This window comes from Synchiropus splendidus, chromosome 19, assembly GCF_027744825.2.
Source record: "Synchiropus splendidus isolate RoL2022-P1 chromosome 19, RoL_Sspl_1.0, whole genome shotgun sequence".
Classification (NCBI taxonomy): Eukaryota; Metazoa; Chordata; class Actinopteri; order Syngnathiformes; family Callionymidae; genus Synchiropus; species Synchiropus splendidus.
In genome coordinates this window covers 13,777,239-13,801,146 of record NC_071352.1, presented here as the reverse complement: position 1 = coordinate 13,801,146, position 23,908 = coordinate 13,777,239, and the positions used below count along the sequence as shown (strand labels likewise).

Below are 23,908 nucleotides of genomic sequence, written 5' to 3'. Positions count from 1 at the left end.
TACTTAGGACCCAGAATACATGAAGACGTTTAACTCCCACACACAGTCCACATCACAAGTGCAGTAGTTCGGAGTTTGGAGTTGGAAGTACTGCACCCCTGCGATTGCACATCTATACAGTTCATAGACCATTTAAATACTATTACTTCATTGCATAAACTTTCCCTTCCTCTATGTGAATTATGTAAATTGATAAATTCCCATCACTGGTTTAAACATTTGTAAATACAAACACAAAAACCTGGGGGAAACACTGGACTGTGACATTTGCTTGATGGAAATGCTTTTTAAAAATGGACAATTTTAAGAGAAAATGACTGTACAAGTAACACCAGTCGTAAGTCAGATGAGACTTGTACATGGAAACAACTGCTCAAACGCTCAAATAGCTACGGTCCGCTGACATCGCCAGGTTTTATGTTTGTAAAAGCAAGCAGTCGGACATCACTGCAGGAGTTTCACTGTCCTAATCGCAGTATAAACACCATTAAATCAGCAAAACGTGTCATAGACGCGATATTAAGCAATCAAGCCGTCACGTTTCAGACAACGCCTCTGCAGCAGACTTGCCTCAACCTGTGTAACCCAATGTTTTTGAAACAAAAACTTTTCCCGTGCATGTGCTGCAGGATGCAGACTTTACATGAGAGATTTAAAGAACCTCCACAGCAGACATGCTGCCGCGGAGCGAGCAGAGGTAGAAAATGTATGTCACACAGAAACTGTGAGGTAGTGATCGGCATTCACCGATCGCTCTGATATCGGCGATCATGACCGGTGATCGATCGATCTGACCATCCCTAATCCAGACAGTTGTGTATAATGAACACATCATACAGTACTTGAATGAGAGAGCGTTGTGAACACTGTACTGTACTCTGATACTCCCACACTTGCTTTACAGAGTCAAACTGTGGGGGGACGCCAAATACACGACAGACACACAGTAACACAAAGGATCTCACTGGGACAAACAGTTACATATCGCCACTGTACACCAATAGAGGTAAAAGGGCTAGATATGATCAGAATGTTCTTCACTCCGCTTATATCAGTCTCTGTATTACGCCAGAAGAAATACTGACTGAATTGTATGCAATGTCACAATGGTGAAACCACGTCATGAAATAGTCAACAAATAGTTACGTGAATGTCATATAACTTGTCATGGAATCATTTCTAATGTTCTAGAGGAGATTGAAATCATTCATTCATTCATTTAATGTAATATGAATGAATACTCATTCATTCAAATGTCATCTCATTCACATCACCTCCACAGATTCGGACGGACACAAAAGTCCAGATTCCAGAGTCTTGGGAAAAGATGCCACAGGTCATGTCTGTGAAACTGAGTGAAATAAAAATGGATGAACACTGTTGGTTCCCACTTCATGATGGGAGGATGACTTGTCATCTTGTTAACACTGAAGACAACACACACTGAAGACTTGCACTTAAAATACCTTTTAAAACATACATGAATTGCACTGACATTTTAAGAAAATGTTTTTGGTGGGGTCCCAGACTGCATCAAGGAATCTCTGTACAGCACAGTGCTGCGTTAAAGACACTTTCCAGAGGGGTGAAATAAAGAAAAATCACTGTCACCAAAATGGAATACAAACGCCATGTGTGCAAACTATCATTGTTGTTCATTCAACACAGTTATAAGGTCACTCAAGAGAATCCACTTGAATGCAGCAGTGCTGAGCAAGCTAAGAAGGTTTCGCATATGATATCCAAACAGATACAGAGGTCCCCAGTGTGCCAAACTCAGATTAGAGACAAATAAATATACTAAAACACCGGGGGGACCGAGACTGAGATGAGTTCATTCCTCCAGTCTTAGTTCCCGAGCGATGCCGCTCTGAACCCACTGCACCCCTCAACCCTCACTCTCCCAGTCTCCCTCCTTCTCTGCAGTACACTACAGTAGAGTCAGCTAATAGAGGGACTGCAGTGCTACGCTATAGCACACAGAGAGGGAGTTGGGGTTTGTGAGTGTGTGCGTCTTATCTGAGTGCTGTCGGTGCACCACAGCCCCTCCTCCATCCTCTCCTTAATCATCTGCGTGTCACCAATCTGGCACCAAAAACCATTGACAGCGACACTTTCAAAGTCACCCGTACCGTCCCCTTTATCCAGAGCAGAGCAGCCGCTCACTGTTAGTCAGGAATGCTTATGCGGGAGAAGGGAACCCTTTACTACCCATCTTATGTTTCAGGCTGTCCGTGTGTGTATTTAATGTTTCTGTGCTGCTGTAAGAACTCAAACTTCCCCATGTGGGAAGAATAGTTGCACTCTAATCTAATGAATATCAGGCTTAGACCGATTGTAAAGCCATATCTATTATCGATTATCAGGAAAAGGCAGTTATGATTGTCTATAGACTATGACTCATTGAACCTACCAGGAGCCGGTTGACAAGTGCAACATGGAGTGGATGGTGCGGCCTGGCAGAAAGTCACCGTTCTCTTCTGCAGTGCACCAAAATGCCCTTGTCTTCTGCTACCCATGCGTTCCCATGACTCATGTCCAAGTCTCTCTGTTGTCCACAAGCCACTTGCTTGCTCTGTACAGTTCCACACAAAACAAGGACCACAGTAGAACTCACAAATGACCCCACTTTTCTCAAGTGTGTTGAATGGGAACACATGAGGCAGAACAGAAGGAAACACACGCATTCTTACCTCTCATTGCCGCAATGCTTTCTCCAGCCTCTCATTCTTAACTTGACCATCCAAAACAAATGCCCCCCCCACACAATAGCATAAGGTCCTCACAAGGATTCCTCATCTTCAAAGCACACAAGATAGCACTATCTGCTCAAAAACCCTTGGATTTTAACAATCACTTCAATGTAATCTTACACTATTTTTAAAGCAACAGCGCCATCTGCTGAGCACTGGGAATGAGGACACTGTTTCGTGAAGCCTCATCAGCCCACCACTGGTGTTTTGTCAAGCATTGGATCCCCAGAAGTGAGGCTCAGCCAGTTACACATGCATGCACACGCACACACATAAGAGTGTGTCGCACTATATTTGGGGTCAGCTTTCCTTCCTCAACCACCCAAAAGAACTGGCTAAAACCAGGACTCTGACCAAACTGAAATCTATTCATAATAACCTTGTTGTTTTGAAGTCTCCACCATCAAATTGAGGTTTAACCTCATGGGGTTCAGCAAAATGGCCCCAAAGAAGGTGTTTTTCCTCAAATTGGTCCTCACTAGGATAGATAAGTTCACACACACACACACACACACACACACACACACACACACACACACACCAAACTATCTTACAGCGGAGAAGAGAAATCACTCCAAAAACCAATAACAAAAAAAATAAATACGTAAAAAAAACTATGTTACATTAAGGTTAAAATTACATCTAAAAAATATGAATTTGAATAAAGAAGAGGTGCAATGATTCTAACTCTGTCAAACCAATTGTGCCAGAGAGTAATAATTATATTAAATCCAAAATGTTTTCTTTTTTTCTCGTCCACTTATTCTTAAAGACGGATTGAGTACACTAAGCTTTGATAAAAATAAAATAAAATAAAGCACACACAGTTGAGAAAATACAAAATAATTACATAAAATTACCTGACTCATACAGAGGGGAGTTGAATATTTCATAAACATATTGGCCTGACACATATTATCTGCATATAAAGCTGCCACTGTAACGTGACGCAATATATTTCACCTCTTTTGTTTTAAAGCAGAAGACTTAACTGAGGGTCTTTCCTCGGACCACTCTGGTGGAACGCAACAGCCTGGGTCAGAATGCAAAGGTCGCGATGTGAATTTCAGATTTGAGTCCAAAAACTTGTGATGCTTTTCCATATTTAAAGAGTAATCTACAGCGTCAGCAAGATGAAGCGCCAACTAAACATCCGGCACAGAGTCAAAAGGATATGTGATGATGTTAAGGTAGGAGTCATTTTGCTTAAGAAATAACAGATATGGCACCTCCACAAAGCGCTAACATCATGTCGACAGTTCACACTGCATGTCTTTAAAACTGAGGTCACTTCGGCAGACTGTAGTGGGTAAGTCACGGTACAGAAGGACTGCATCCAGGGACTTTTTAACCGTGGCTAACTATTGTGTTGAATTGCGGTCTACTGTAGATAGAGGACGACACATTTGCCTTTCCAAAAAAGCTCACTTGGATGGCGCAGTGGATGAAGTTAGTTTGTCATGACGGCAGCTGCAGGACACTGCACCGGCGCCCCCTTTGTGCAGCCACCTTTCTACTCAATGCAGCCAAGCTTCACCCAAGTTTTATGCCCCTCAGAATACGTGAATCCATTTTCATTGGAGCTGGTCTCCTCAGTGAATGTGACATTTTCACCACTATAAAATACGAACTGAGGTAGAGACTGAACATCTGCGCACACGGTTCCTCAAACCAGTGTCCCATATGTTGGGAACTTGGTTTTGCTCTTAACACTAACTGACAATGCAGCAACTCTGGATCTGGTTAAGACGCCGCACGAGTCTCGCTTGTATTGATTGACAAACGGATTGGTTTAGCGATTGATATTTTTAATCTCATGCATCAGAAATCTAGGCGACCTTTGTTGCCATTTAAATACAAAACAAAATGCACAATAGGGCACGCGCTTCCTGCCTCCAGTATTTGGTGATCGAGCCCATCTGTATTTCAGTGACACGATACAGTGTCAGTCCGTATAAAATTGCTGATAAATAACGGAGCAGCTTTTTAAAAACTTTTATTTTTTAATGGGAGGACAGGACTACCCTCTGAAAGATTAAACCATGAGAGTGTAAGTACTAAGTAATAATAACACTGGATATATATATATATATATATATATATATATATATATATATATAATAGAAAGGTTGAAAAGCTCGAACGTGTTGCACTGACATTGAGTCAGGAGTGAGGAGTCAGTGATGTTGGTGAATCTGCTGCAGCAATGCTCAACGATGTGTGACTGACATCCCATTCAGCGTCTATAGTGATGGTGCATGAGGGAAGGAGAGGTGAAGTGGAAAACGTGGAACATTTCGTCAGTGGAACCGCTGCTTCCTGAGGATGTAAAACACTGCACCAATTGTAAAGCCGTGAACCTGTGCGATTCATTTCAAAGTGGAATACTTTTGCGTAAAAGTGCAACTGCACCTCCATGTTCTTTGGAAAAGAATCACAGAGAAGCAGGTGGAGAGGAGTCGCCTAAGAAGATGCTGAAGTTAGAACAAAGTGAACGGACGCCAAAGCTCCTCACCCGGGCGTATTTAGAAGAGTAGGGGTCCTCGAACAGAGCCCACATCCAGGGCTGCCACACCTCCCACCACGTCGCCCTACGTCCGTCCTCCTGTACGCACAAGCGCTTCAGGTCGCCGTCCGCTCCGCCAGTCAGCGCCGGGTCATCTTCGGGAGCGTCCGGCTCGGGGGTCTCGAAACTGTCCAGCGCCTCCTCGGCGTCGCGGTGCTGTCGGTAGTTCATCCAGCAGCAAGCCTCCACGTCCGTCTCGTCGATCCCCCAGAAGGCGAGCTCCTCTTCGAACAGCGGACCGCACACGTCATTGGGACAGTGCAGCTTCCCGGTGCGGTAGTAATTGAGTATGAAGGCGAAGGTGGCCGGGTGGCGATCGAAGAAGAACTCGTCGGACTTGGGGTCGTAGTCAAAGTTGCTGAAAGCGTCGGGCTCCGTCAGCCAAGACAAGCGCGTGCCCGGCAGCGTCTTCAGGGTGCTCCGGTAGGTCTCGTGCCGGACGCCGCCGCAGTTGATGACTATCTTCTCGCTATCTGACGCCGAACAAGTCATGACTGCGCTGTGGCATGCTGTGGTCAGTGCGTCCGACTGATGCTCTGGTCCGCACCCAGCCACTGCTGCTCCGCTCTGAGTCCCGGAGCGGAGCGAGGAGGAGAGAGGCGGAGGTGAAGGAGGAGTCACCTGTTTCTGCGCAGGGGGGGAAGACAGCGAGAGATTCTGAAGCGCTGGCTGAGTCTGCTGTGAGTCAATGATGCCCGAGCTGAATGGAGGACTGACAAATGCTGTTCTGTACTTCAATCCGTATATATATATATATATATATATATATATATATATATATATATATATATATATATATATATATATATATATATATATATATATATATATATATTAGTGCTGTCAGTCGATTAAAAATATTAAAGAATTTGGGTGAATACAGTAAGAAGAAATCCGATTTTTTATTGGTGAACTGTGCTTCATAAATGAAATCCAAAAGAGCACATCCGCAAACCAGTTAGGCCAGGTGCATTATTCAAAAACGACGACAAATACAGCGATACAGTTAAATAAATACAGATACAGTTAAATAAATAAAATAAGGCTGTTTTCAAAAATGTAATACAAATACAGCGATTCAGTTAAATAAATAAAATTCTGAAATAAAATAAGGCTGTCTCAAATAGGCACTAAAGCTCAATAGCAATTCAAAAATGAATAATAGAAGTATTGCGGCGTAATTAATAAATTATAACACGTTAAAATGGCAGCACTAATATATATATATATATATATATACACACACACATATATATATATATATATATATACAAAACAACAACTAAAGCAATATATACCTGTATATACTAAAACAAAAAATTCTAAATAGCGAGAATTCACCCACCAGACAACAATTTTATCGCAAGACTTTTTAAAATTATTTTTATTATTATTGTTGTTATTATTAGAATAGTATATATATATATATATATATATATATATATATATATATATATATATATATATATATATATATATATATATATATATATATGTATATATGTATATATACAAAACAACAACTAAAGCAATATATACCTGTATATACTAAAACAAAAAATTCTAAATAGCGAGAATTCACCCACCAGACAACAATTTTATCGTTTTTTTTAAAGAGTTTTTTTTTATTATTTTTATTATTGTTGTTATTATTAGAATAGTCTACATTCACCATTTTAATCTGTAAATTGTATGTTTTTATCTTTTTTTTTTTTTAATTCAGCATTACTTCAATGAATAATCTTTTCAAGCTCCTCCAATACATTTGACCTACTCAATGCATTGCTTCCGATACATTCAGCGTATGGGAAACATTTCTCATTACCTTTATTTCACATCGATTTAACAGGAGCAGGAGTAAGCACTTCTGCCCCCTTTCTTACACTTCCGCTGAACAAGCTTGATGCAGCATTTCAGGCAGGGGACAGAGTCGACTTTGACAACGTGACGACATCACTATGTCAAAAAACGCACAAGACGTCACAGTGAACACATGCATGTGGATATCTTCGGCTCCACGTCTGGTTTGGTCTAAGTTGGGCAGTTTACGTCACTTGGTAGAACAAGGCACATATCACTTAGTCCGAAAACTCATTAAATTAAACTGATTTAAGGACATGAAAACAACTAAAGCCTAAAATAAGGGATGACACAGAATGCACAACAGTATATCCATATGTCCAGTATGTCCATATCCACATTCATCCACTTTTTATTTATTTATACCAGTGTGTTTTCTTCCGCTGAGGTTTCTGTTCTCCTTTCTCTACGTTGTTGCTAACTTTCGGTGTGAGTTTGTTTCAGGTTTTTGAATGTTTCAATGTTCCAAAGTATAGCTTTGTTGACATTTCATCTCTTAGATCTGTCACATCTTATCAATATGAGTTTGAAAATCATCATTATTATTGCGATTCTGGTCCGTGACAAACACCCAGGAGGACTTGGACTTGAATCTTGCCAGCTCAGGCTTGGATGGAGAGCATCTCGCTAGCCAGACTGGCCAGTTAGTGAAGGCCTCCACCGGAGTACTAGAGTCTTTATTCTGCCTCTGACATCGTTCTCATTCTCCTCACCAGCATAAGTTCTGACTGGTCGACTGGAGACTCATATTGGGTACAGGATTCAGGTGGGAAGAACGGGACTGGAAGCACCGCACGATGAGTGCGGACACCAGAACATGGAACGGGAAATACACTCAAGGGCAGGGGAAAAACCTGAAATGGAAAAGAGGCAAATAGAGGTACAAATAATTATTATACTGGCAACTCAAAACTGAAATTGCTAGTAAAATATTTAAACAAATAGTGCCCTGTTGAATTAATATGAATTATTAATTCAAGTTATATATATTCATTTAACAGTTTAAGTTTGATTGAAAATAATACAATATTTTGGTCGCTAAACTTGTGTTTTATTCATCTTTTCTCGTACAGTTCTATTGTCATTGCACTGTATAATTTAAAATCTCTACTTTAAATGGTGAACTGCCATGGAATCCTGAACTTAAGTTAGGATGGGTGAGATTATTTCCCTCTCCCTCGACCTCATCGATGCATAGTACTGAACTGCGTGTTTCACCATGTTTGTTGTGTCGGCACAACATTGTGTTGTTTTTCAACAGGCGTCACACACAGCCTCTTGGTTGTTTGTGGCGCTGAAGTAGCTCCACTCGTGGCTCCGCTTACGGTCGGCCATTCTGCAGCGCCGTCGAGTCTTGACTGTGAAGAAAAGTTGTTCCCACCAGACAGGATCGCAATAGTTTAGTTACTTTTCATTGTGTTCCTGTTTAGGATATACATTACCTCAAATATCAAAAGTATCGATATTTTGGTATGAAAATCTATTTTAGAGAGTCAAGATCCGGTATTGGTGGTATCGATATTTCAGGATCGATCCGCACATCACTACTGACAATGTAGTCTGAATGAGGTAGAAGCAGTATTACAGAACCCCATGTACTGTATGTACTGTGGCATAAACTGGAAGCATTGTAGCAACTCTGCAGCATCGTGCGAGGTGAGAAGAAAAAGAACCCAGTGTAATTTCCCGCACTTGAACAGAGGATGACGCAGTTTCTACAAGAGCTTGCGATGCAAAACAAAATGAAATTCTCAACAAACAAAGTACGATTATCGGCACCGATTCAAGAGGTTGCAAAAACCCTGGAGCTGGCACGTCCGAAATGTCTGGAACACTCGACATACAGTAAACAAAACACACGACAGGGGCCAATCATGCTTACTTTGTCACTTTGTAAACGTCCTGAAGCGCAAATTCTGAAGTGCGTCAATCATTTCTCACTTGCATTCAAAACCAAGTGCTAGTGTTAAGGGTGACAAAATGTGCTTGGGCCAATAACTCACAAACCAGAAACACTCAGCAAAAGACCAAGGAGGGGACAGACAATCATCCAAAGAAGTCCAGGAGGCAAGAGAGCGACAGCGAACGCGGCGTGTCGTAGCGCAGCGCTGAAACCAAATGACCTCATGCACTGTACTACTGGTGTCTGTTTGCAAGACTGTGTTCAAACCTCCACAGTTTTAAGAGGTTGTTCCATTTAAAACTGTGGAGGTGTACACTCCAGGTGCTGTCCACTTCCTGCAGGGGCACCTGGGTTGTACTGAAATCCATGAACTCATCTCCCTCAAGGGCAGTTATGATGCTTTCTGTGAAGTCTTCCCACAGAACAGGTCAAAGCACACCTCAACAAGTCTTGGATAACCCAGGGAATCGTTCAGAAATTGCACTGCAGAGCAGGACAGAAAGGCCAAAACATTGGTCCGAGTGTCTAGTGCACTGTCTGCCGTCCACATCTCTCACATATACACCCAGATAGACATATCCTGAAGTTCGCAGATGTCACGGTGAGTTTCATTTTCAAACATGGATGTCGCAAAAAAAAAAAAAAAAACCAAAGCCATGGGAATAGAAAAAAATATAGAATAGATTGGCAGAAGCTTGTGCTGTTATTATTAGCACAGGGTAGCATAAACAGATCGATCAGGAATTGTTGCCCTCTGTGTGAACGGAGGGAGGGAACAGGGCTTCGTGCAGCACAAACCCGTGCTACTCTTAAATGCCTTTCAAACGACATATCCATGGAACTAAAAATGCAGACCTGCAACTGCTAACTTTGCATTTCATTTTTATTTTTCTTGGGCAATGCTTAGCGCTGCTCGGAGTCTCAGCAAGAAGGTTCAGGGTTCGATTCCAGCTCTGGATCTTTCTGGGTGGAGTGTGCATGCGTTTTCTCCAGGTACTCCGGTTTCCTCCCACAGCCCAAAGACATGTTCACTAGGTTGAATTGGACTCTACAATTGTGTGTGTGTGTGCCCTGCAATGTACTGGCGACCTGTCCAGGGTGTATTCCTGCCTCTCACCCATGACTGCTGGGATGGAATCGTCTTTATTTCCAGTGTTATGATAAACTACTGTCCTGTTGCTCCCACAGATTCCACCACAGTGGCTGTGTGTGTGGCTATGTACCATGCCGTTTAATAGCCCAACTGCGAGGGAGCGTCTCCCCTGCGTAGCTCCTCCTCTCCTCTCCTCTCCTCTCCTCTCCTCTCTGTGCTGCAGCATCAATCCCGTCCTCCCAGCCATCATTAAATCTACTAAAACACTTGGCTCAATTAGAGTGACGCAGGAGGGGTATGATGTAGTGTTTCAAGACCACTTCTGTTTTCTCATTTGTCCTTCTCCAGACACATGTGGGGGAGGAGGGATTTAACAGGAGCGGAACAAGTATTTGCTGAGCTCCACAAAATGGGGCAAAAGACTGCGGACCATCACATGATTAGTGCTTTGCCGTTCTTTCTTTTTTTCTTTCTCTCTCTTTCTCTCCCAACCTCCATCCTCCTCATCCTCACAACCCCCCACGGCAGCCCCTTTCTAGCGCAGAGCTAATGTGCTGTGTCGGTGTGATGGGATTAGTCTGCAGTGGCGTGGTGGACGGTGTTAGGTGCGCAGTGTCTCACGCACACAAAAGACAGAGAAATTCACACACACGCTTTAGGTACATATTTATCAGTCAACATGTTTGGCACATTTTAAAATACAAACATGTTGAAAATATTTCTATTTCTATCTTGCTGCTACTGCTCATTGTTTCACTAGCTTCTCATAACTTAACCATCCCAACCAGGAGTCTGGATTTGTGGGGTCCAGCCAAATAGTCCACAAATACATCAGGAGCTAGCACTGAACCATCAACCACAAAATCATAGGCTGACCAAAAACGAAATATAATAAATCTGCCATCAGAGTAATACTGAAAAGGAGGACTAATATTATGCCACATAATATTAGTTGTATGGGACTAATATTATGCCACTGGGTTCTTCGAGCAAATGGTGTAGAGTCAGCAGCAGAACGCCTTTTCTGAATAAGGAGGTTCCAAAACTCTTTGGTGGAAAGGAGGGGACCCAGTTTAACATGACTGTTTAGATTTACTTAGAAATGGAACATTAGTTCCGGTTGCAGCAAAAGGGTGTCGGCGAGGTTGAAAGGGAAAGTGTCCAAAAGGGTGGTGAGGCCAGCAATGTTGGATGGTTTGGAAACAGTGGCACTGAGGAAAAGACAGGAGGCAGAGCTGGAGGTAGCAGAGATGAAGATGCTGAGCTTCTCTCTGGGAGTGAGCAGGATGATGATAGGATCAGAGGGACAGCACATGTGCTCAGGTGTTTAGGAGACCAAGTCAGAGAGGCTCAATGGAGATGGTTTGGACATGTACAGAGGAGAGCGAGAAAGAGAGAGAGCCAGTACATTGGTAGATGAAGATGTTGAGATGTTGGAACTGCCAGGCAGAAGGTGGAGAGGAAGGCCACAGAGGAGATTGATGGAGGTGGTGAAGGAGGACATGAGGTCTGTAGGTTTGAGAGAAGAGGACGCAGAGGACAGGGTGAGATGGAGGAGGACGATCTGCTGTGGCCACCATGTGGCCATCGAAAAAGAGAAGGTTTTCCCTGGTTTAGAAACACTTCGATCTTATCTCTGCCAACAAGGTAAGTACAATGTATTACAGATATAGCGGGGGAAATTCTGTCTCTCGGTCCAAAAACAGTTGAGAAAAATCTATTTTTGAATCAAAATAATTGAAATTATATTTTGGTGTGTGTGTGTGTGTAAAACTTATCCATGTCCTCTCAAACACCATTATAGCATTTACCCCCATCTATGTCTCATATTGGTGACGACAATCCTACTGAAAGCTTTGGGCAACAAAACTTCATGCTTGCAGAATCTTATATTTAATGTCCACTTGGTGGTGCCAGAGCGCAGATGAACCTTCTTGACGAGTCGAACCATGAGCCGAACCAATTCTTCTTCTGACTCAGTGCCTCTCATATCAGCTATGTTTTGCATCCCGCAACGATGATCAGCAGATGTGTTGACTGTCTTCAACTTCCTGCACCCAGGTCATTTTTATTGTTAGTTCTCACAAAAAGAGGACTTGATTTGTTGGTTTAACTCACGACTCACTTAGCAACCAGGCGAAGGGCTCAAAAGCGCGACTCGGTGCTTTTGTTACTCCACATCTATCATTCTGGTAATAGATGGACAACACTACCTCCAGAATATCTGACTGTATTCAGACACTTGCGTGTGCTCGCAGACCAGGTGCTACATCTGGAGCGAACTCTTGCGGACTCTGCTGTTATTTTGCTTGGTGACTTCAGCGAGCAAGGAGCTTCCCAGGTACAAGCAGGTGGTAAAATGCTCCTCCAGAGTGCAGAGATCACTGCACAACGCTTATACCGCCCTCCCTCGAGCTGCACTGGGACTCTGACCACTTAATGTTCCTACTGACAGAGATCGAAGCTTGCAAAGCCTGTTGTGAGGAGCACGAGGATCTGGACAAGTGAAGCTAAAGAGGAGCTGCAGACTTGTATGCTATTGTATACAGACACTGTGACTTCATGGATCAGCGACCGAGAAGCACCTCTGAACGATCTCGTTCTTGCGCAGGCCTTGATCGGCTTCACCAGTCAGTGATGCTGATCAAGTTTGCGGATGACACCACCATCATCGGGCTCATCTCAGATGGAGATGAGTCGGCCGGTGTCCAGTGGAGATGATCGTAGACTTCAGCCGCAGTATCACAAGATCGCTGAGACACACACAACTAATGTATGAATTGTGAGACTGGAGCAGTGTTTTGTCTTCAATATTAAGACATTTAAAAAGTAACCAACACCTACAGTGTCGTTTCATTTTTATCTGAGGTGTCAACCACCCTGTAGTACTCTGTGATAAAAAGCATGAAGAAGAGAAAGATAGAATTTGTATCTTTATTCAGATATACGTTATACAATACAAAGAGAGGTTTGTTTGCAATAAAAACAAAGGGGAAAAAAAGAAAGGCATACTGAAGTAGTCTAATTCAAGTAAGAAAACAGTCGTGTTGAGGTTAAATCCACGTGAAACAAGCAGGAAACATTCATGAGTCAGCCTCACCGGATTTAGTTTCCATGACAAACGCCAATTTGCAATGAATTCCCATTTGAAGTTTGTGCGATTTTCACACGTCAGACGGACGCACACTTGACTCATGACTAGAAAAAGACCCTTGTGATTCTAAAAGGTTCTATGTCTAACAATAGGAACTCCTAGTAAAGTCAACTAAGCCTTGTGGGTTTGAGGTGAGGAGAATGACGGTCAGGGGGCATGCAAGTTAATAGCACATTGATCCTTCAAGCTGGGACGAGAGGAAAATGAGTAAAAACGTGGCAGCCCCATCCAGCAGAAGCCACGGAGGATTCCATTGAACAATGATATGAGTGTGTGTAGCTCTTTGGTGACTACTTTATCATCCATCCAGGGTTGACACGGACTCAACTCAGGTCAACTCACCTCAGAGATTCCAGCACAACAATTACATCTCGTAATCCTGGTTTGGGGGCAACAGAGGTGCTGCTGGAGAGGTACCTTCTTCCAGGTTGGCACCGGTGGGAGACGTGGACTTGGTACGGTCTTCAACCTGAGGGACTGGGGGTCCCAGCCTTGTTGCTGTGGACTTGCCATCTGAGGAGGGGGCTTGCTTGCTGGCCGTTCCATCCTCGGCAGGCACGGCGCTGTTGGGAGTGGAGGACTCCCTGACTTCAGGAGTGGCTGCTTTAGGTGCAGATGATGGGGAGTCCGGTGTTGGCGGTGTGCCAGACTGGGCCTCAAAAGACATTTCTGCCGGAATCTCATCTGAGAAGTTGAACGACACAGGCATTCGTGAACATATGTAAAGACATCAACGTCACAATGTGATGGCTCTCATACACAAACATCATCACCTCATGAGCCACCATATTCTAGTGACCCATCTGTTGTGTAGAATGAGAAACGGCTATGCCACACTTCTCTGCTCTCCTGTTGTTGATATAGCCTCTTAAGGCGTGAGGTCAAGGATGTAACAGTGTGACTAAGTGAATGGGAAAACGTTGACAGCAGCTACGCTCCATTTCTGGTGAAGAACAGAGCCTGGTGTGGCACGGCGGGAGATCTGCCACACCAGAGGTACGAGGCCGAAGCACGTCAAAGTACTTTCCATGAGCAGTTTGACTATTTGTGACGTGGACAAAGTTCAATGCCAGCAAAGACCAACACCAACCTCGAGGCGTGGACAATGAAAACCTCAAGGACCAAAGTGAAACAGTTATCCAGTAATTCTTTTGCAGTTTTTCACAAACAAAATACAAATTGAACTGGTCGGACAATACAAAACAGGTTCATTCTGAAGAAGCCTTACCTTTCTCCATGGCAGTGGGCTCTCCCTCTCCTTTGCCCCCAGAGCCGTTGCTACCCATGTTAGCAACAGTATCATTCAGAGCTGCTGCTGCCTCCTCACTTCCATGCTGAGCTACATTCGCCTGCTCTGCCGCTTCTCGCTCTCTTTCCTCGGCCCGACGCCTGGCTGCCTCTTCGGCTGCTGCCATCTCTGCTGCCAGTTTCTCCATGTCCACTTCCACTTTTTGACTACAAAGCTAGACACAAAAGCTCATCACAAACAAAGGTCCTCACAAAGACAATATATACTCTGTGCCCTTACTCTTTTCAGCTCTGTGTTGAAAGAATCTGTGGTTTCCAGAAAGCGCCGCTTCTTATCCTGATGTCGATCCTCAATCTGAAGAAGTTCTGCCTCCAGTTTCCTCTGAGCAGACATTCAACTTTGTTTAATGTCCACAGTCACAAATGTTCAGACTGAAGTATTCTACTCAACATTTTAGGACATCTGGTTAAATATGAGCACAGAGGTATGTTTGTGGGCGTGCACGCACGGCTGGTTCATCCTCAATTGTGAGGATCTAATGCCTTTGTGGGGACCATTTGGTTGAAACGCACAGAGCTCCCTTGTTTGAAGGGATCATTTCAAGTGGTAAGAGTAATGGGACACACTGCACTGACACGTGAAAGAGCAAAACCGAGTGTTAGGGTGAGAAATTGGACACAGCCTTAAGTTTGGTTTGGAGCCCAGGTAAAAGTCAGCCATTTGTTTTGGATGGTTAGGTCGAGAGTGAGAGGGGAAAGCATTATCTAAAGGCGGAACTTCACAATGTCCTAACCACGATAGAAATGCCAACTATTGTGGGCTTTTGGTCATTCACCAGGCTCACTTGCAAACTGCAAACAAACCAAGTCATCTACCATGAGTGCAGCTACAGAATGTTCAGAGTACAAGTACAAACCTGATGGACCATAAGGGACTGGACCTGCCTCTTCAGAACCTGCATACGGGCTGTAGTAACTACAGAACGAACATCTGGCACCACAATCTCACTGAGGATGTCGCTGATGAGCCGATGGTTCCGCTGAAAGCGAGCTGCAGCAGTGTGCTTCACTGAAAACCCATCATCGTAGTCTGAAAAACAGTGAGCATTAGTAATCAATGAGAACTACTGACATCTGGAGCAGCATTGTCACCCCAAAATCCCATTGGATTGGGCAGGATGTACCTTGCCATTCTCCACAAAGTGGTTTAGGGGTTGACATGCTGGCACTGCTACCATCACTAGGGTGTTTGTGCTGTTGCCTCAGTGGCATGTATCAGACATGGTGACAGTTGGACACCAAGTAGTAGCAAGTCTTTTCCAATAGCTAGCTCGAGCTCCTACATGGCGTTGGCATGGATGTGCCAGACTTATGGTATTCTTAATAACTCCATCTCCTCCGACTTGCGTGCATAGTCCCCACCCCCACTTGATGAAGCAACGTAAACCAACCGTCAGGGTCTTCAGCAGGCTGGATGCTCATGTATGGTTCGCCTTTGTCCATACGACTCTGTCTCTGCCTGCTTTCCTCTTCCATGGCTGCTTCAGCTCGGTTCTTTGCATTTACGTAGGCCAGGTAGGCAGGAGAGTTGTGGTAGGCCTTCAGCGAGTCGTTGTACTCGATCTGCCAACCAGCAAAACAGTCAATGTGGCTTTCACGCGATTGTTGAATTTAGTAAATCTAGTACATCTTCAACAGATGCAAAGCATGTAACAAACGATTAAGTACTAGTATGAAGGGACTAAAAAATAAACAAATTAATAAAAAAGTAGCAAACATACCATAAGCTGGACAGCATTCACTATCCAAAAATACATGCTAAAATTGTACTCAAGTACTGAAAACTGTGTTTGATGTCAATTTCCTCTAGTAGGGGTAATTTTCATTCCTCCTAGGTTTTTATACAATTTATTTTTAAGTGACTTTCAGTTGAAAAATGAGAGAAAGAGACTTCCCACTTAAACTCCTGTAACTTCACTAGGACAGCAACCAACAAATACTTTGATTGTTGGCAAGTCACCAACTACCGACTAGCACGTTTTTGAATGATGTTATTTTAAAGAATATTCTTGACGGTATCTGTTCTGTTGGATTGGGTTGTTGAGTAATAACTGTTTGTATAAAGAGGCATTATTGGTTGCCGCAGTTCTGAAAAAGATACAAGAAGTATCAATTTAGATAAACTCACTGTAGCTTAAAAATTGACAGGCCATGTTAAACGTCAAGTTCAGTTCAATATTCATTTCACTGACACAAAACTGTAAAATCATCTGAGAAGTTCACTGGCTTATATTTTCAGAATATAAAAAATACATAATAATCGATGATCGAACAATTGATCATATGAAAGAACTGGAAACGATTTGTGAAATGACTCCTCTAATATGGGTTTGTCATTTCATATACAATGACCTCTTACTGAGAATTTTAGCACACATTGTGAGGCAATTTTATGTCAAAGACAATTTCATAATTCCACAGCCCATACTCACCTTTTCAGCCTCATACTCGTTTAAATAGTCCTGCTTCTCCTCATCCGTCAGGTCCCTCCACATGCCACCAATGATCTTCCCAATTTCCCATAGTTTAAGATCAGGGTTGGATGCCTTCACTTGATCCCACACCTAACATTTCACAAAGACTAGAATCACGACAGGTATAATCCTTAGACCTGTGATGTGCAAGTCAAAGTAGGAAACAAAAGGCAGAAGACAGAGGGTATGGTCACACTCGGGCAAATGTGCCACGCTTCAGTTAAAAGCCTGGATTCGACAGTCGGTGCGACCGCAAGCGAGCAACTGCTGAGCAACTGCTGAGCATGGCACACTTCCACAGAACAGCACGGCTGGATGTGAACACGATCAAGGGATATATTAGTCAGGCATTCACTAGGGGAAAAAAGTGACATTGTTGTGCGTTAAAGTCAAGCGATCCATTCAGAACAAAAACCTCGCAGTAACAAAGATTTCACTTTGGTCTGACAAGCTGATGCATAGTTTCCTGGAGATTGGGTCAGAAAATGGCATCCAGGAGCAGCCGGACAAGACACAAGAATGCCGAGGTTTTCAACAGGATCGCATCGTCAGCCTTGAGGTCAGCTCAGACATGAAGTCATGACGGACCTCTGCCACAGCTTTAACAGAGTGTTGTGTTCCACACTGTTGAGTGCACAACAAAAAAAACTATTAACTTAAGTAAAGCTGTCTACCCATAAAATGAGATGTTTATTTGCCAAACAAAAGCAAAAACAGTTGTCAAGTAGGCAAACACACGGCGAGTCCAATGGCGAACATAATGGCGAACATAGCCAATGAATCCTGCGTGCACTCTCCATGGTGTTACTGACAGTGTAGTCACTGAACGATGATATCGCACCTCATGCGCTATGATGCTGCTCAGGTGTAAGAGGCTACTGTGCCAGCCTGGGTTAGTATGATAAGCAGGTCCACCGGGATATAAGATGGGAGGGAGCAATTGTGCTTCTCTTATGATGGCGCAGATAAACTGGCCCTAGTGTGACCACACCTTAAATGAGGAATAGGGAGATAGCTATGAGCATGTAAATACAGATGAAGAGGACCAGTACTCTTTGAGGACCGCCCAGAGAGAACTTAAAGAGATAGTTGGTAGTGAAGGCGTCATGGCTTGGCTGTTTTCACCCTCAATCCCTGCAACCATTCAGGGGATCGGAGGACAAGCAGTAAAAGCAGACACCATGAATGGGTGTCTTACCTTCCTGCTTACCTTCCGGCTGTACCGCATGTAAGGCATCAGGGGCTTGTCTGGCGGTTTGGGAGGTTTTGGGACAGTGATGCCTGAGGAGTTCTGTGAAAGAGAAAAGACAACAGCGTCAAGATTTTTTTCCCCACTAATAAAAGCACAGCTCTTAATGCACAGCACAAAAACAGCCAAAAAGGAAATACATAACCCTTCACATTCCTCTGGCCTTATTGTTGGCAGCTCCCTATAATATGAAAATGAGAGCCACTAAGAAAGAAACAGACATCGGGCCAATGGAATAGTCAATCGCTGGAAAATGCAGGGAAATGACTTTAAGCATGGTTGTGGTTTAAATAATGATGATAAATACTCAGTAATTGTTTACTCAGACAGCAGATTTGGTACTTGGGCTCGCAATGAGTCAACTTAAATGACCAACACACTTAGTGTGAGTTCGCAAAGGTTGCAAAATTTGGATCAATCCTATGAACCAGGCCTGTTTCAGAAAGCAAACTGAAGGGAAAATTCAAAATAAGTGAAGCCTGAGATGAGGTGCTCTGGTTGTTTGTTTTTACAAAGCCAGTTGAGGTTAACTATGAGTCAGTTAACTTGAGCTATTGCTTCAAATGATTGAGTTTCCCATGTCAAAAAGTTTGTTCCAGCACTGCAAGCACATATAGGTGAGCCAATCAGATGTCAGACGGACAAACAGCACCAGACTGACAAAAATGATTCAAGCCTTCATACACCTGAATGGTTGTAGTGTGCAGTTCGGATCAGTTGGACCAAAAACCTGCACCCACACGGATTCATCATTCCCTGATGAACGGTTTCTGACCATAAAAATATCTCCAGAAAAGTTGTCCTTATTGTTTCCTCAGTGACACCCTCATGAAAAATTGACATCATGTTTAAATTGTATTCCCATTACATTTTTGTTTGTATAACATGCTTGCCCTGCGTATTATGGGGCGTAAGACAATTGAGGGAAGAAAAACATGAAAATACTCAAGTGCATTAATACCATAGCTCTAATGACTTTTCCTTTAGAGCATTTCATTTATGAAATTGTGTCAAGATTTTTGAAATGTAAGAATGTCGTGCAGTTACTATTCAGGAGTAAGTTAGCATTGACTTTGACAGCAAGGGATTTATACTTCTTAGCTTCTTTTTTTTTATTTTAATTGAACTATTTACACATAATAATTATATAATTTAACACAGAGTTGCTCAAATAAAACCAGAAGGCAACTGATATTTTTTTGAAGGATAATTCCAATGTGATAAGGTAGTGAAGTGATGAATACTGTGAGTATTGCAGCGACCGTCACAATGTGATAACACGCCAAGCCTAATATCAAACTCTCATTTGATCCATTACCCTGCTGGAGCCTCCGGAGCTCCCTCCCAGTCGGAGGTTGTTGTAGGCCAGATGGCTGTAAGGGTTGTACCCTACAAACCCTTGGGTGGAAGGCATTTGCTGATGGAAGACAAATGAGACAAAACACAAATGAGAAATGGGTACAAACAAGAGGAATAACAGGAAAAGTGGCAAGGAGGTTGTGATATCATTTCTTTTCTTTTTTTTTTAATATCATGCAGTTTAAAAAAAGATAAGAGACTACGCCTGTGCATTCATTTGTCCGAGGAATCTTTGTGTAACTCTGTGCCAAGGGGCCACAATATATAGAATGACTATGGTGAGGGGCCATAAGGCCAAAAGACAGAAGAAAGAGTCTTGAGTTTAACACAAGTTACATTCATAATATGAAAGGAGGAAAAATGGAAAAAGGTTGAATTGCACCATGACATTACATGCTCCAAATATATGATTAGTCCATGTTGTTGCAACATTAAAAAAAAAATGTAACATTGTCAATACATAAATGATGGCAGGCCATCTCTTGGCCTGCCATCATTTAAAAATGTAAAATGTGTATTTTCCGTTCACAAGCGCATCCTGGCGTGCCTGTTCACTCTGATGTTTGCGTCGACGGTCCATAGCCACTCTCTATCTTGAAATATATTCGGAGAGATACATGAAACTGCCCTGTCTTTCACATTTCCTTTTGTCACATGATAAACACCAGCACTGCTAATGAGTATCGTTGAGACGCAAACTAAATGAAGAACACGGACTGACAACTATTTTGTCAAAAGGACAACTGAAAAACATTTCTTTTCAACTACTACAGGAACCAAAGTCCACCACTCTCCACAACTGCCACACGCTGGTGTCGGCTGTCAGGCCTCAGCAAGGCAGACAACTGCATCAAAAAAACCTATCAGGACCACTCCATCTAATAAATCAAACTCTGATCCAGATCCAGAGACTCAAGTCAACCGATGTCATTATCAAAAGTTTCCTGTATTAAAAATGAGTTTAAAACAACAAACAAAATCCACCAAACACGCCATAACTAACACACAGCGATGCTATGCTGCATGGCTGGAGAACATGGTGCGTGGGCGCCATGGTCTCGTCCTATTCATCTATGCAAGTCCAATACAGCGAGTGTGCCGGTCGTTCATAAAATTTCTTGTGAAATGCAAAATTCCCACAGTGGGGATTGTTTTTGGTGATATATTGTGTACATACGGTGATATACATGTGTAATACATTATCACCCATCGCTAATAGAGCATGACAGTGCCCCTTCATTCTTGGCATGTGAACTACACTCAGAGTTCCCGCCACATGTGAACGCACCACCACATCTTAAATACGAGCCGCCACACATTTAGAAAAATGGTCTCTTATAAAGATGAAATCTCACATGATCACGGGCATTTAAACAAAGTGGAAACAACAAAACTAATGGATAACACAACACATCAGGGAGGTGGACATGAACATGACGGTTTTCTGCGTGTTTTTCCCGGAAAAAAAAGGAACCTCATGGCGACTGAAGTCCGTTGCTAGTGGAACTCTAGTCGCGCACCAGTACATATAGTACGAAGGAAGGGACCCTGTGACGACGTTTGCAGACTGAGAAGAAATCTACTTCTGATGATTGAAAACAAGCTTTTGACACCAACACAGTAAATGTCAAAGCTTTGCTCGCCTGCTTCAACGTTTCTCTGTCGCATGTTGATTGGCTGTGTACCCGTTTTTTCCCCCAGATGGTTTGTGCCACATCTCAGCCACAGTTTAAAAAAATGAATGGTGGAAACCCTGTAGGTTGTTTCAGATTATTCCCATCAGTGTGGGCAGCAGAAACGGCTTCATTTTAAACAAGGCAGTTCTGTTAAACCAGAACCAACAACGTTCAGAAAATGTGCAGCTCTGTGTGGATGTAGACTTGTGAAATGGTTCCATTGAACTGAAAATGGTCCTACAGTGCCATTACCATTTATTCTACATGTTCAAAAATGCTCAGCACCACTCGACACTGCGTAATTTGGAGGTATGTGATGTCCACATACTCCAGATCATCGGAGTCCAATGGACATGCTGACCAACAATTGCATGCTCAAACCTAGCGAGCACTCTCATCTGGACAACAGTAAATCAGAGTTTTACTGAGTCTTCCCCAGAGTTTGATGCTTCATGTTGAATGACAAAAGGTTGGTTTATCCACCTAATTCAAAGGCGGAGCATGATCAGTTGTTCTTGTTCTTCTGCACTTCCAAATAATCATTGGTTTTCAGAACATTTCCAACATTCAAAAAGCTGCGTGTCTGCGCGTGTGAGGTTCTTATGCTGAAAGCAATGCCACTGTGGTACAGCACTAAATGATGACAAATACCAGCGTCCACAACACCATGTAAACAGTCTCTTTCTCACAGAGCGGCGCACAGGCTTCGCTGTGGTTGGCTTCCTTCAGTACAACTTCCTGAAGCACACATCCCTCTTCCACACCAAAACAGTATATCAGCCCCATCTTGACAAACTCCACGATATTCTGTGTTAAACAGACAAACCCTGGAGTATAAGGCATCTATAAAGCAGGTCTAGGATCTTATAATTAAATGTGCTTAAGTTTACCCAGTGTGAACACTTGCGTGACGAGAAATTAAATGTGATACTTACTGTGGTGGGGGCAGGGGGTGGAGGTGGGGCATAGGAAGGTCGTTCTGTTCAGGGGGGAAAAAAAGCAGGAGTTTAACATGAGAAATACCAGAGAAAGCACACAAACGGAAGAGTAGTCCTTGTTACTAAAATGTCCCTGTTGTCCTATCCAACATTGTTTTGAAATTAAGTGCGTTGGTATCCTGGAAATCTAGCCACACTTCGTTTCGAGTCACCTCCGTAGCCTCCTGTGATGTGTAAAAATTCATATATCGCCAAGCTCTCATGTCCTTTCTGCAACAACAGCTAACAGCATTAGCTGGGGCAAGAGATTGCACTTACTTGACATTGATGGTGGATAAAAGCAAATTCTTTCTGTAGTTTTCAACCTAAAAGTATGAGACAAATAGTTATTAGATTCACAAAGCAAAGAAAAAAACTCAGGAGCAGCAAACACACACTTAGGCTGAAGGAGAACACTCACTATGGATGGATATATACTTTATATACAAATAGACTCAGAGATAGCTTCTTCCCGAAATCTCAGTAGTGAACAAAAACAACAAAACCAGATAAAACAGTCTGCGAAATTCATTTATTACTGACCATATTGATCATAGTGCAATAAAGAAATAACTATGTGCAATAACAAATTATTCACGTTTACATCCAGATGTGTGCCACTTTCTGTTATTAGGCTCTTTTTACTGCTGCTACTTGTGTATATATTATTTATTAGTACCTACTTGTTGTTTTCTGCTTTGCTTGATTGTTTTTGATATATTCTTTTTACATTGTTTGCACCTTTTTTTTCATGCCAACCACAATTTTCTATATATAAAACAGTAGTTAGCATGAAAAACGATCTGGTTTTGGTAGCGCGATATTGGATGAAAGTTCTACAAACAGGACTGCCCAAAAATTAAAACGGGATTTGGGGGAAAAATAAAATGTATTTAAAAAAAAAGAATTGGACATTAACCGAATGCGATGTAGAAGGGTCAACTAATAACGGTTTTTATTTGTGTCGCAATAGTCCAGCCCTAATCTGGAGCGATTTTTAAACAAACTAAATTTCAACAATTCAATTACAACGCGTGTAAACAGATACATTTTTGAAGTAAAATGGATTATCTACATATTTCGACAAAGCACAATTGCGCCTCGGCCTTGCTTCCATTGGCGGTGTCTCGGGATTTGTTTTTTTTTTTAATGAATGAAGTTTGCCGTGGTTTAAAATGCATCGTTCCAATTGAACGGACACGACACGTTCCTATAAAGGAAAAATCACACGATATCGTTACAAGTCGAACGGACACCCAGTCGATGTATCGCGACGCAAGATGGAAGCTAAGCTAACAAGTTGTATTCCGCTCGATATTTCTTGGAATTTGGGAACGAATTATTCATCTTATCCGCAGAAGCACACCATGCACTTGAAGCAGTTAACACACAGCCCTGTGTTCACAAGGAAATTAAGCACAATGTAAACAAATACGATGACAACGATCATACATACTCAACCCTTTGTTCCCGCTGGATGGACTCACGACCAAAACGGTCGACCGGGGGTGTGGCCTGTCGAGGAAAAATTGCGTA

The 23,908-nt window shown here is 42.7% G+C and overlaps 2 protein-coding genes across 7 annotated transcripts in view; both read right to left on the bottom strand.

Moving 5' to 3' along the window:
• Nucleotides 1-5,856, bottom strand: part of LOC128750841 (potassium voltage-gated channel subfamily C member 1-like) — a 35,505-nt gene extending 29,649 nt beyond the window's left edge. For all 3 annotated transcript variants that reach the window (XM_053851407.1, XM_053851408.1, XM_053851409.1), the window contains exon 1: nucleotides 5,269-5,856. In XM_053851407.1, the coding sequence (XP_053707382.1) occupies nucleotides 5,269-5,811 (543 nt within the window). In that variant the 5' untranslated portion in view covers nucleotides 5,812-5,856. The remainder of the gene's footprint in view (nucleotides 1-5,268) is intronic.
• Nucleotides 5,857-13,101: 7,245 nt separating this feature from the next.
• On the bottom strand, nucleotides 13,102-23,884 carry LOC128750842 (SWI/SNF-related matrix-associated actin-dependent regulator of chromatin subfamily E member 1-like). Of its 4 annotated transcripts, XM_053851412.1 has the most exons (11): nucleotides 23,829-23,884; nucleotides 22,652-22,698; nucleotides 22,331-22,374; nucleotides 19,679-19,777; nucleotides 18,310-18,402; nucleotides 17,070-17,201; nucleotides 16,029-16,200; nucleotides 15,495-15,667; nucleotides 14,858-14,959; nucleotides 14,558-14,792; nucleotides 13,102-14,013 (listed from the first exon to the last, which is right to left on the bottom strand). In XM_053851412.1, the coding sequence occupies exons 2-11, from the start codon at nucleotides 22,656-22,658 to the stop codon at nucleotides 13,694-13,696; spliced, it is 1,377 nt and encodes a 458-aa protein (XP_053707387.1). In that variant the 5' UTR covers nucleotides 22,659-22,698; nucleotides 23,829-23,884; the 3' UTR covers nucleotides 13,102-13,693. The 4 variants fall into 4 exon arrangements, with proteins under 4 accessions (XP_053707387.1, XP_053707386.1, XP_053707389.1 ...); XM_053851411.1 differs by lacking the exon at nucleotides 23,829-23,884 and having other exon boundaries at nucleotides 18,322-18,402; XM_053851414.1 differs by lacking the exons at nucleotides 19,679-19,777; nucleotides 23,829-23,884.
• Nucleotides 23,885-23,908: the final 24 nt, after the last annotated feature.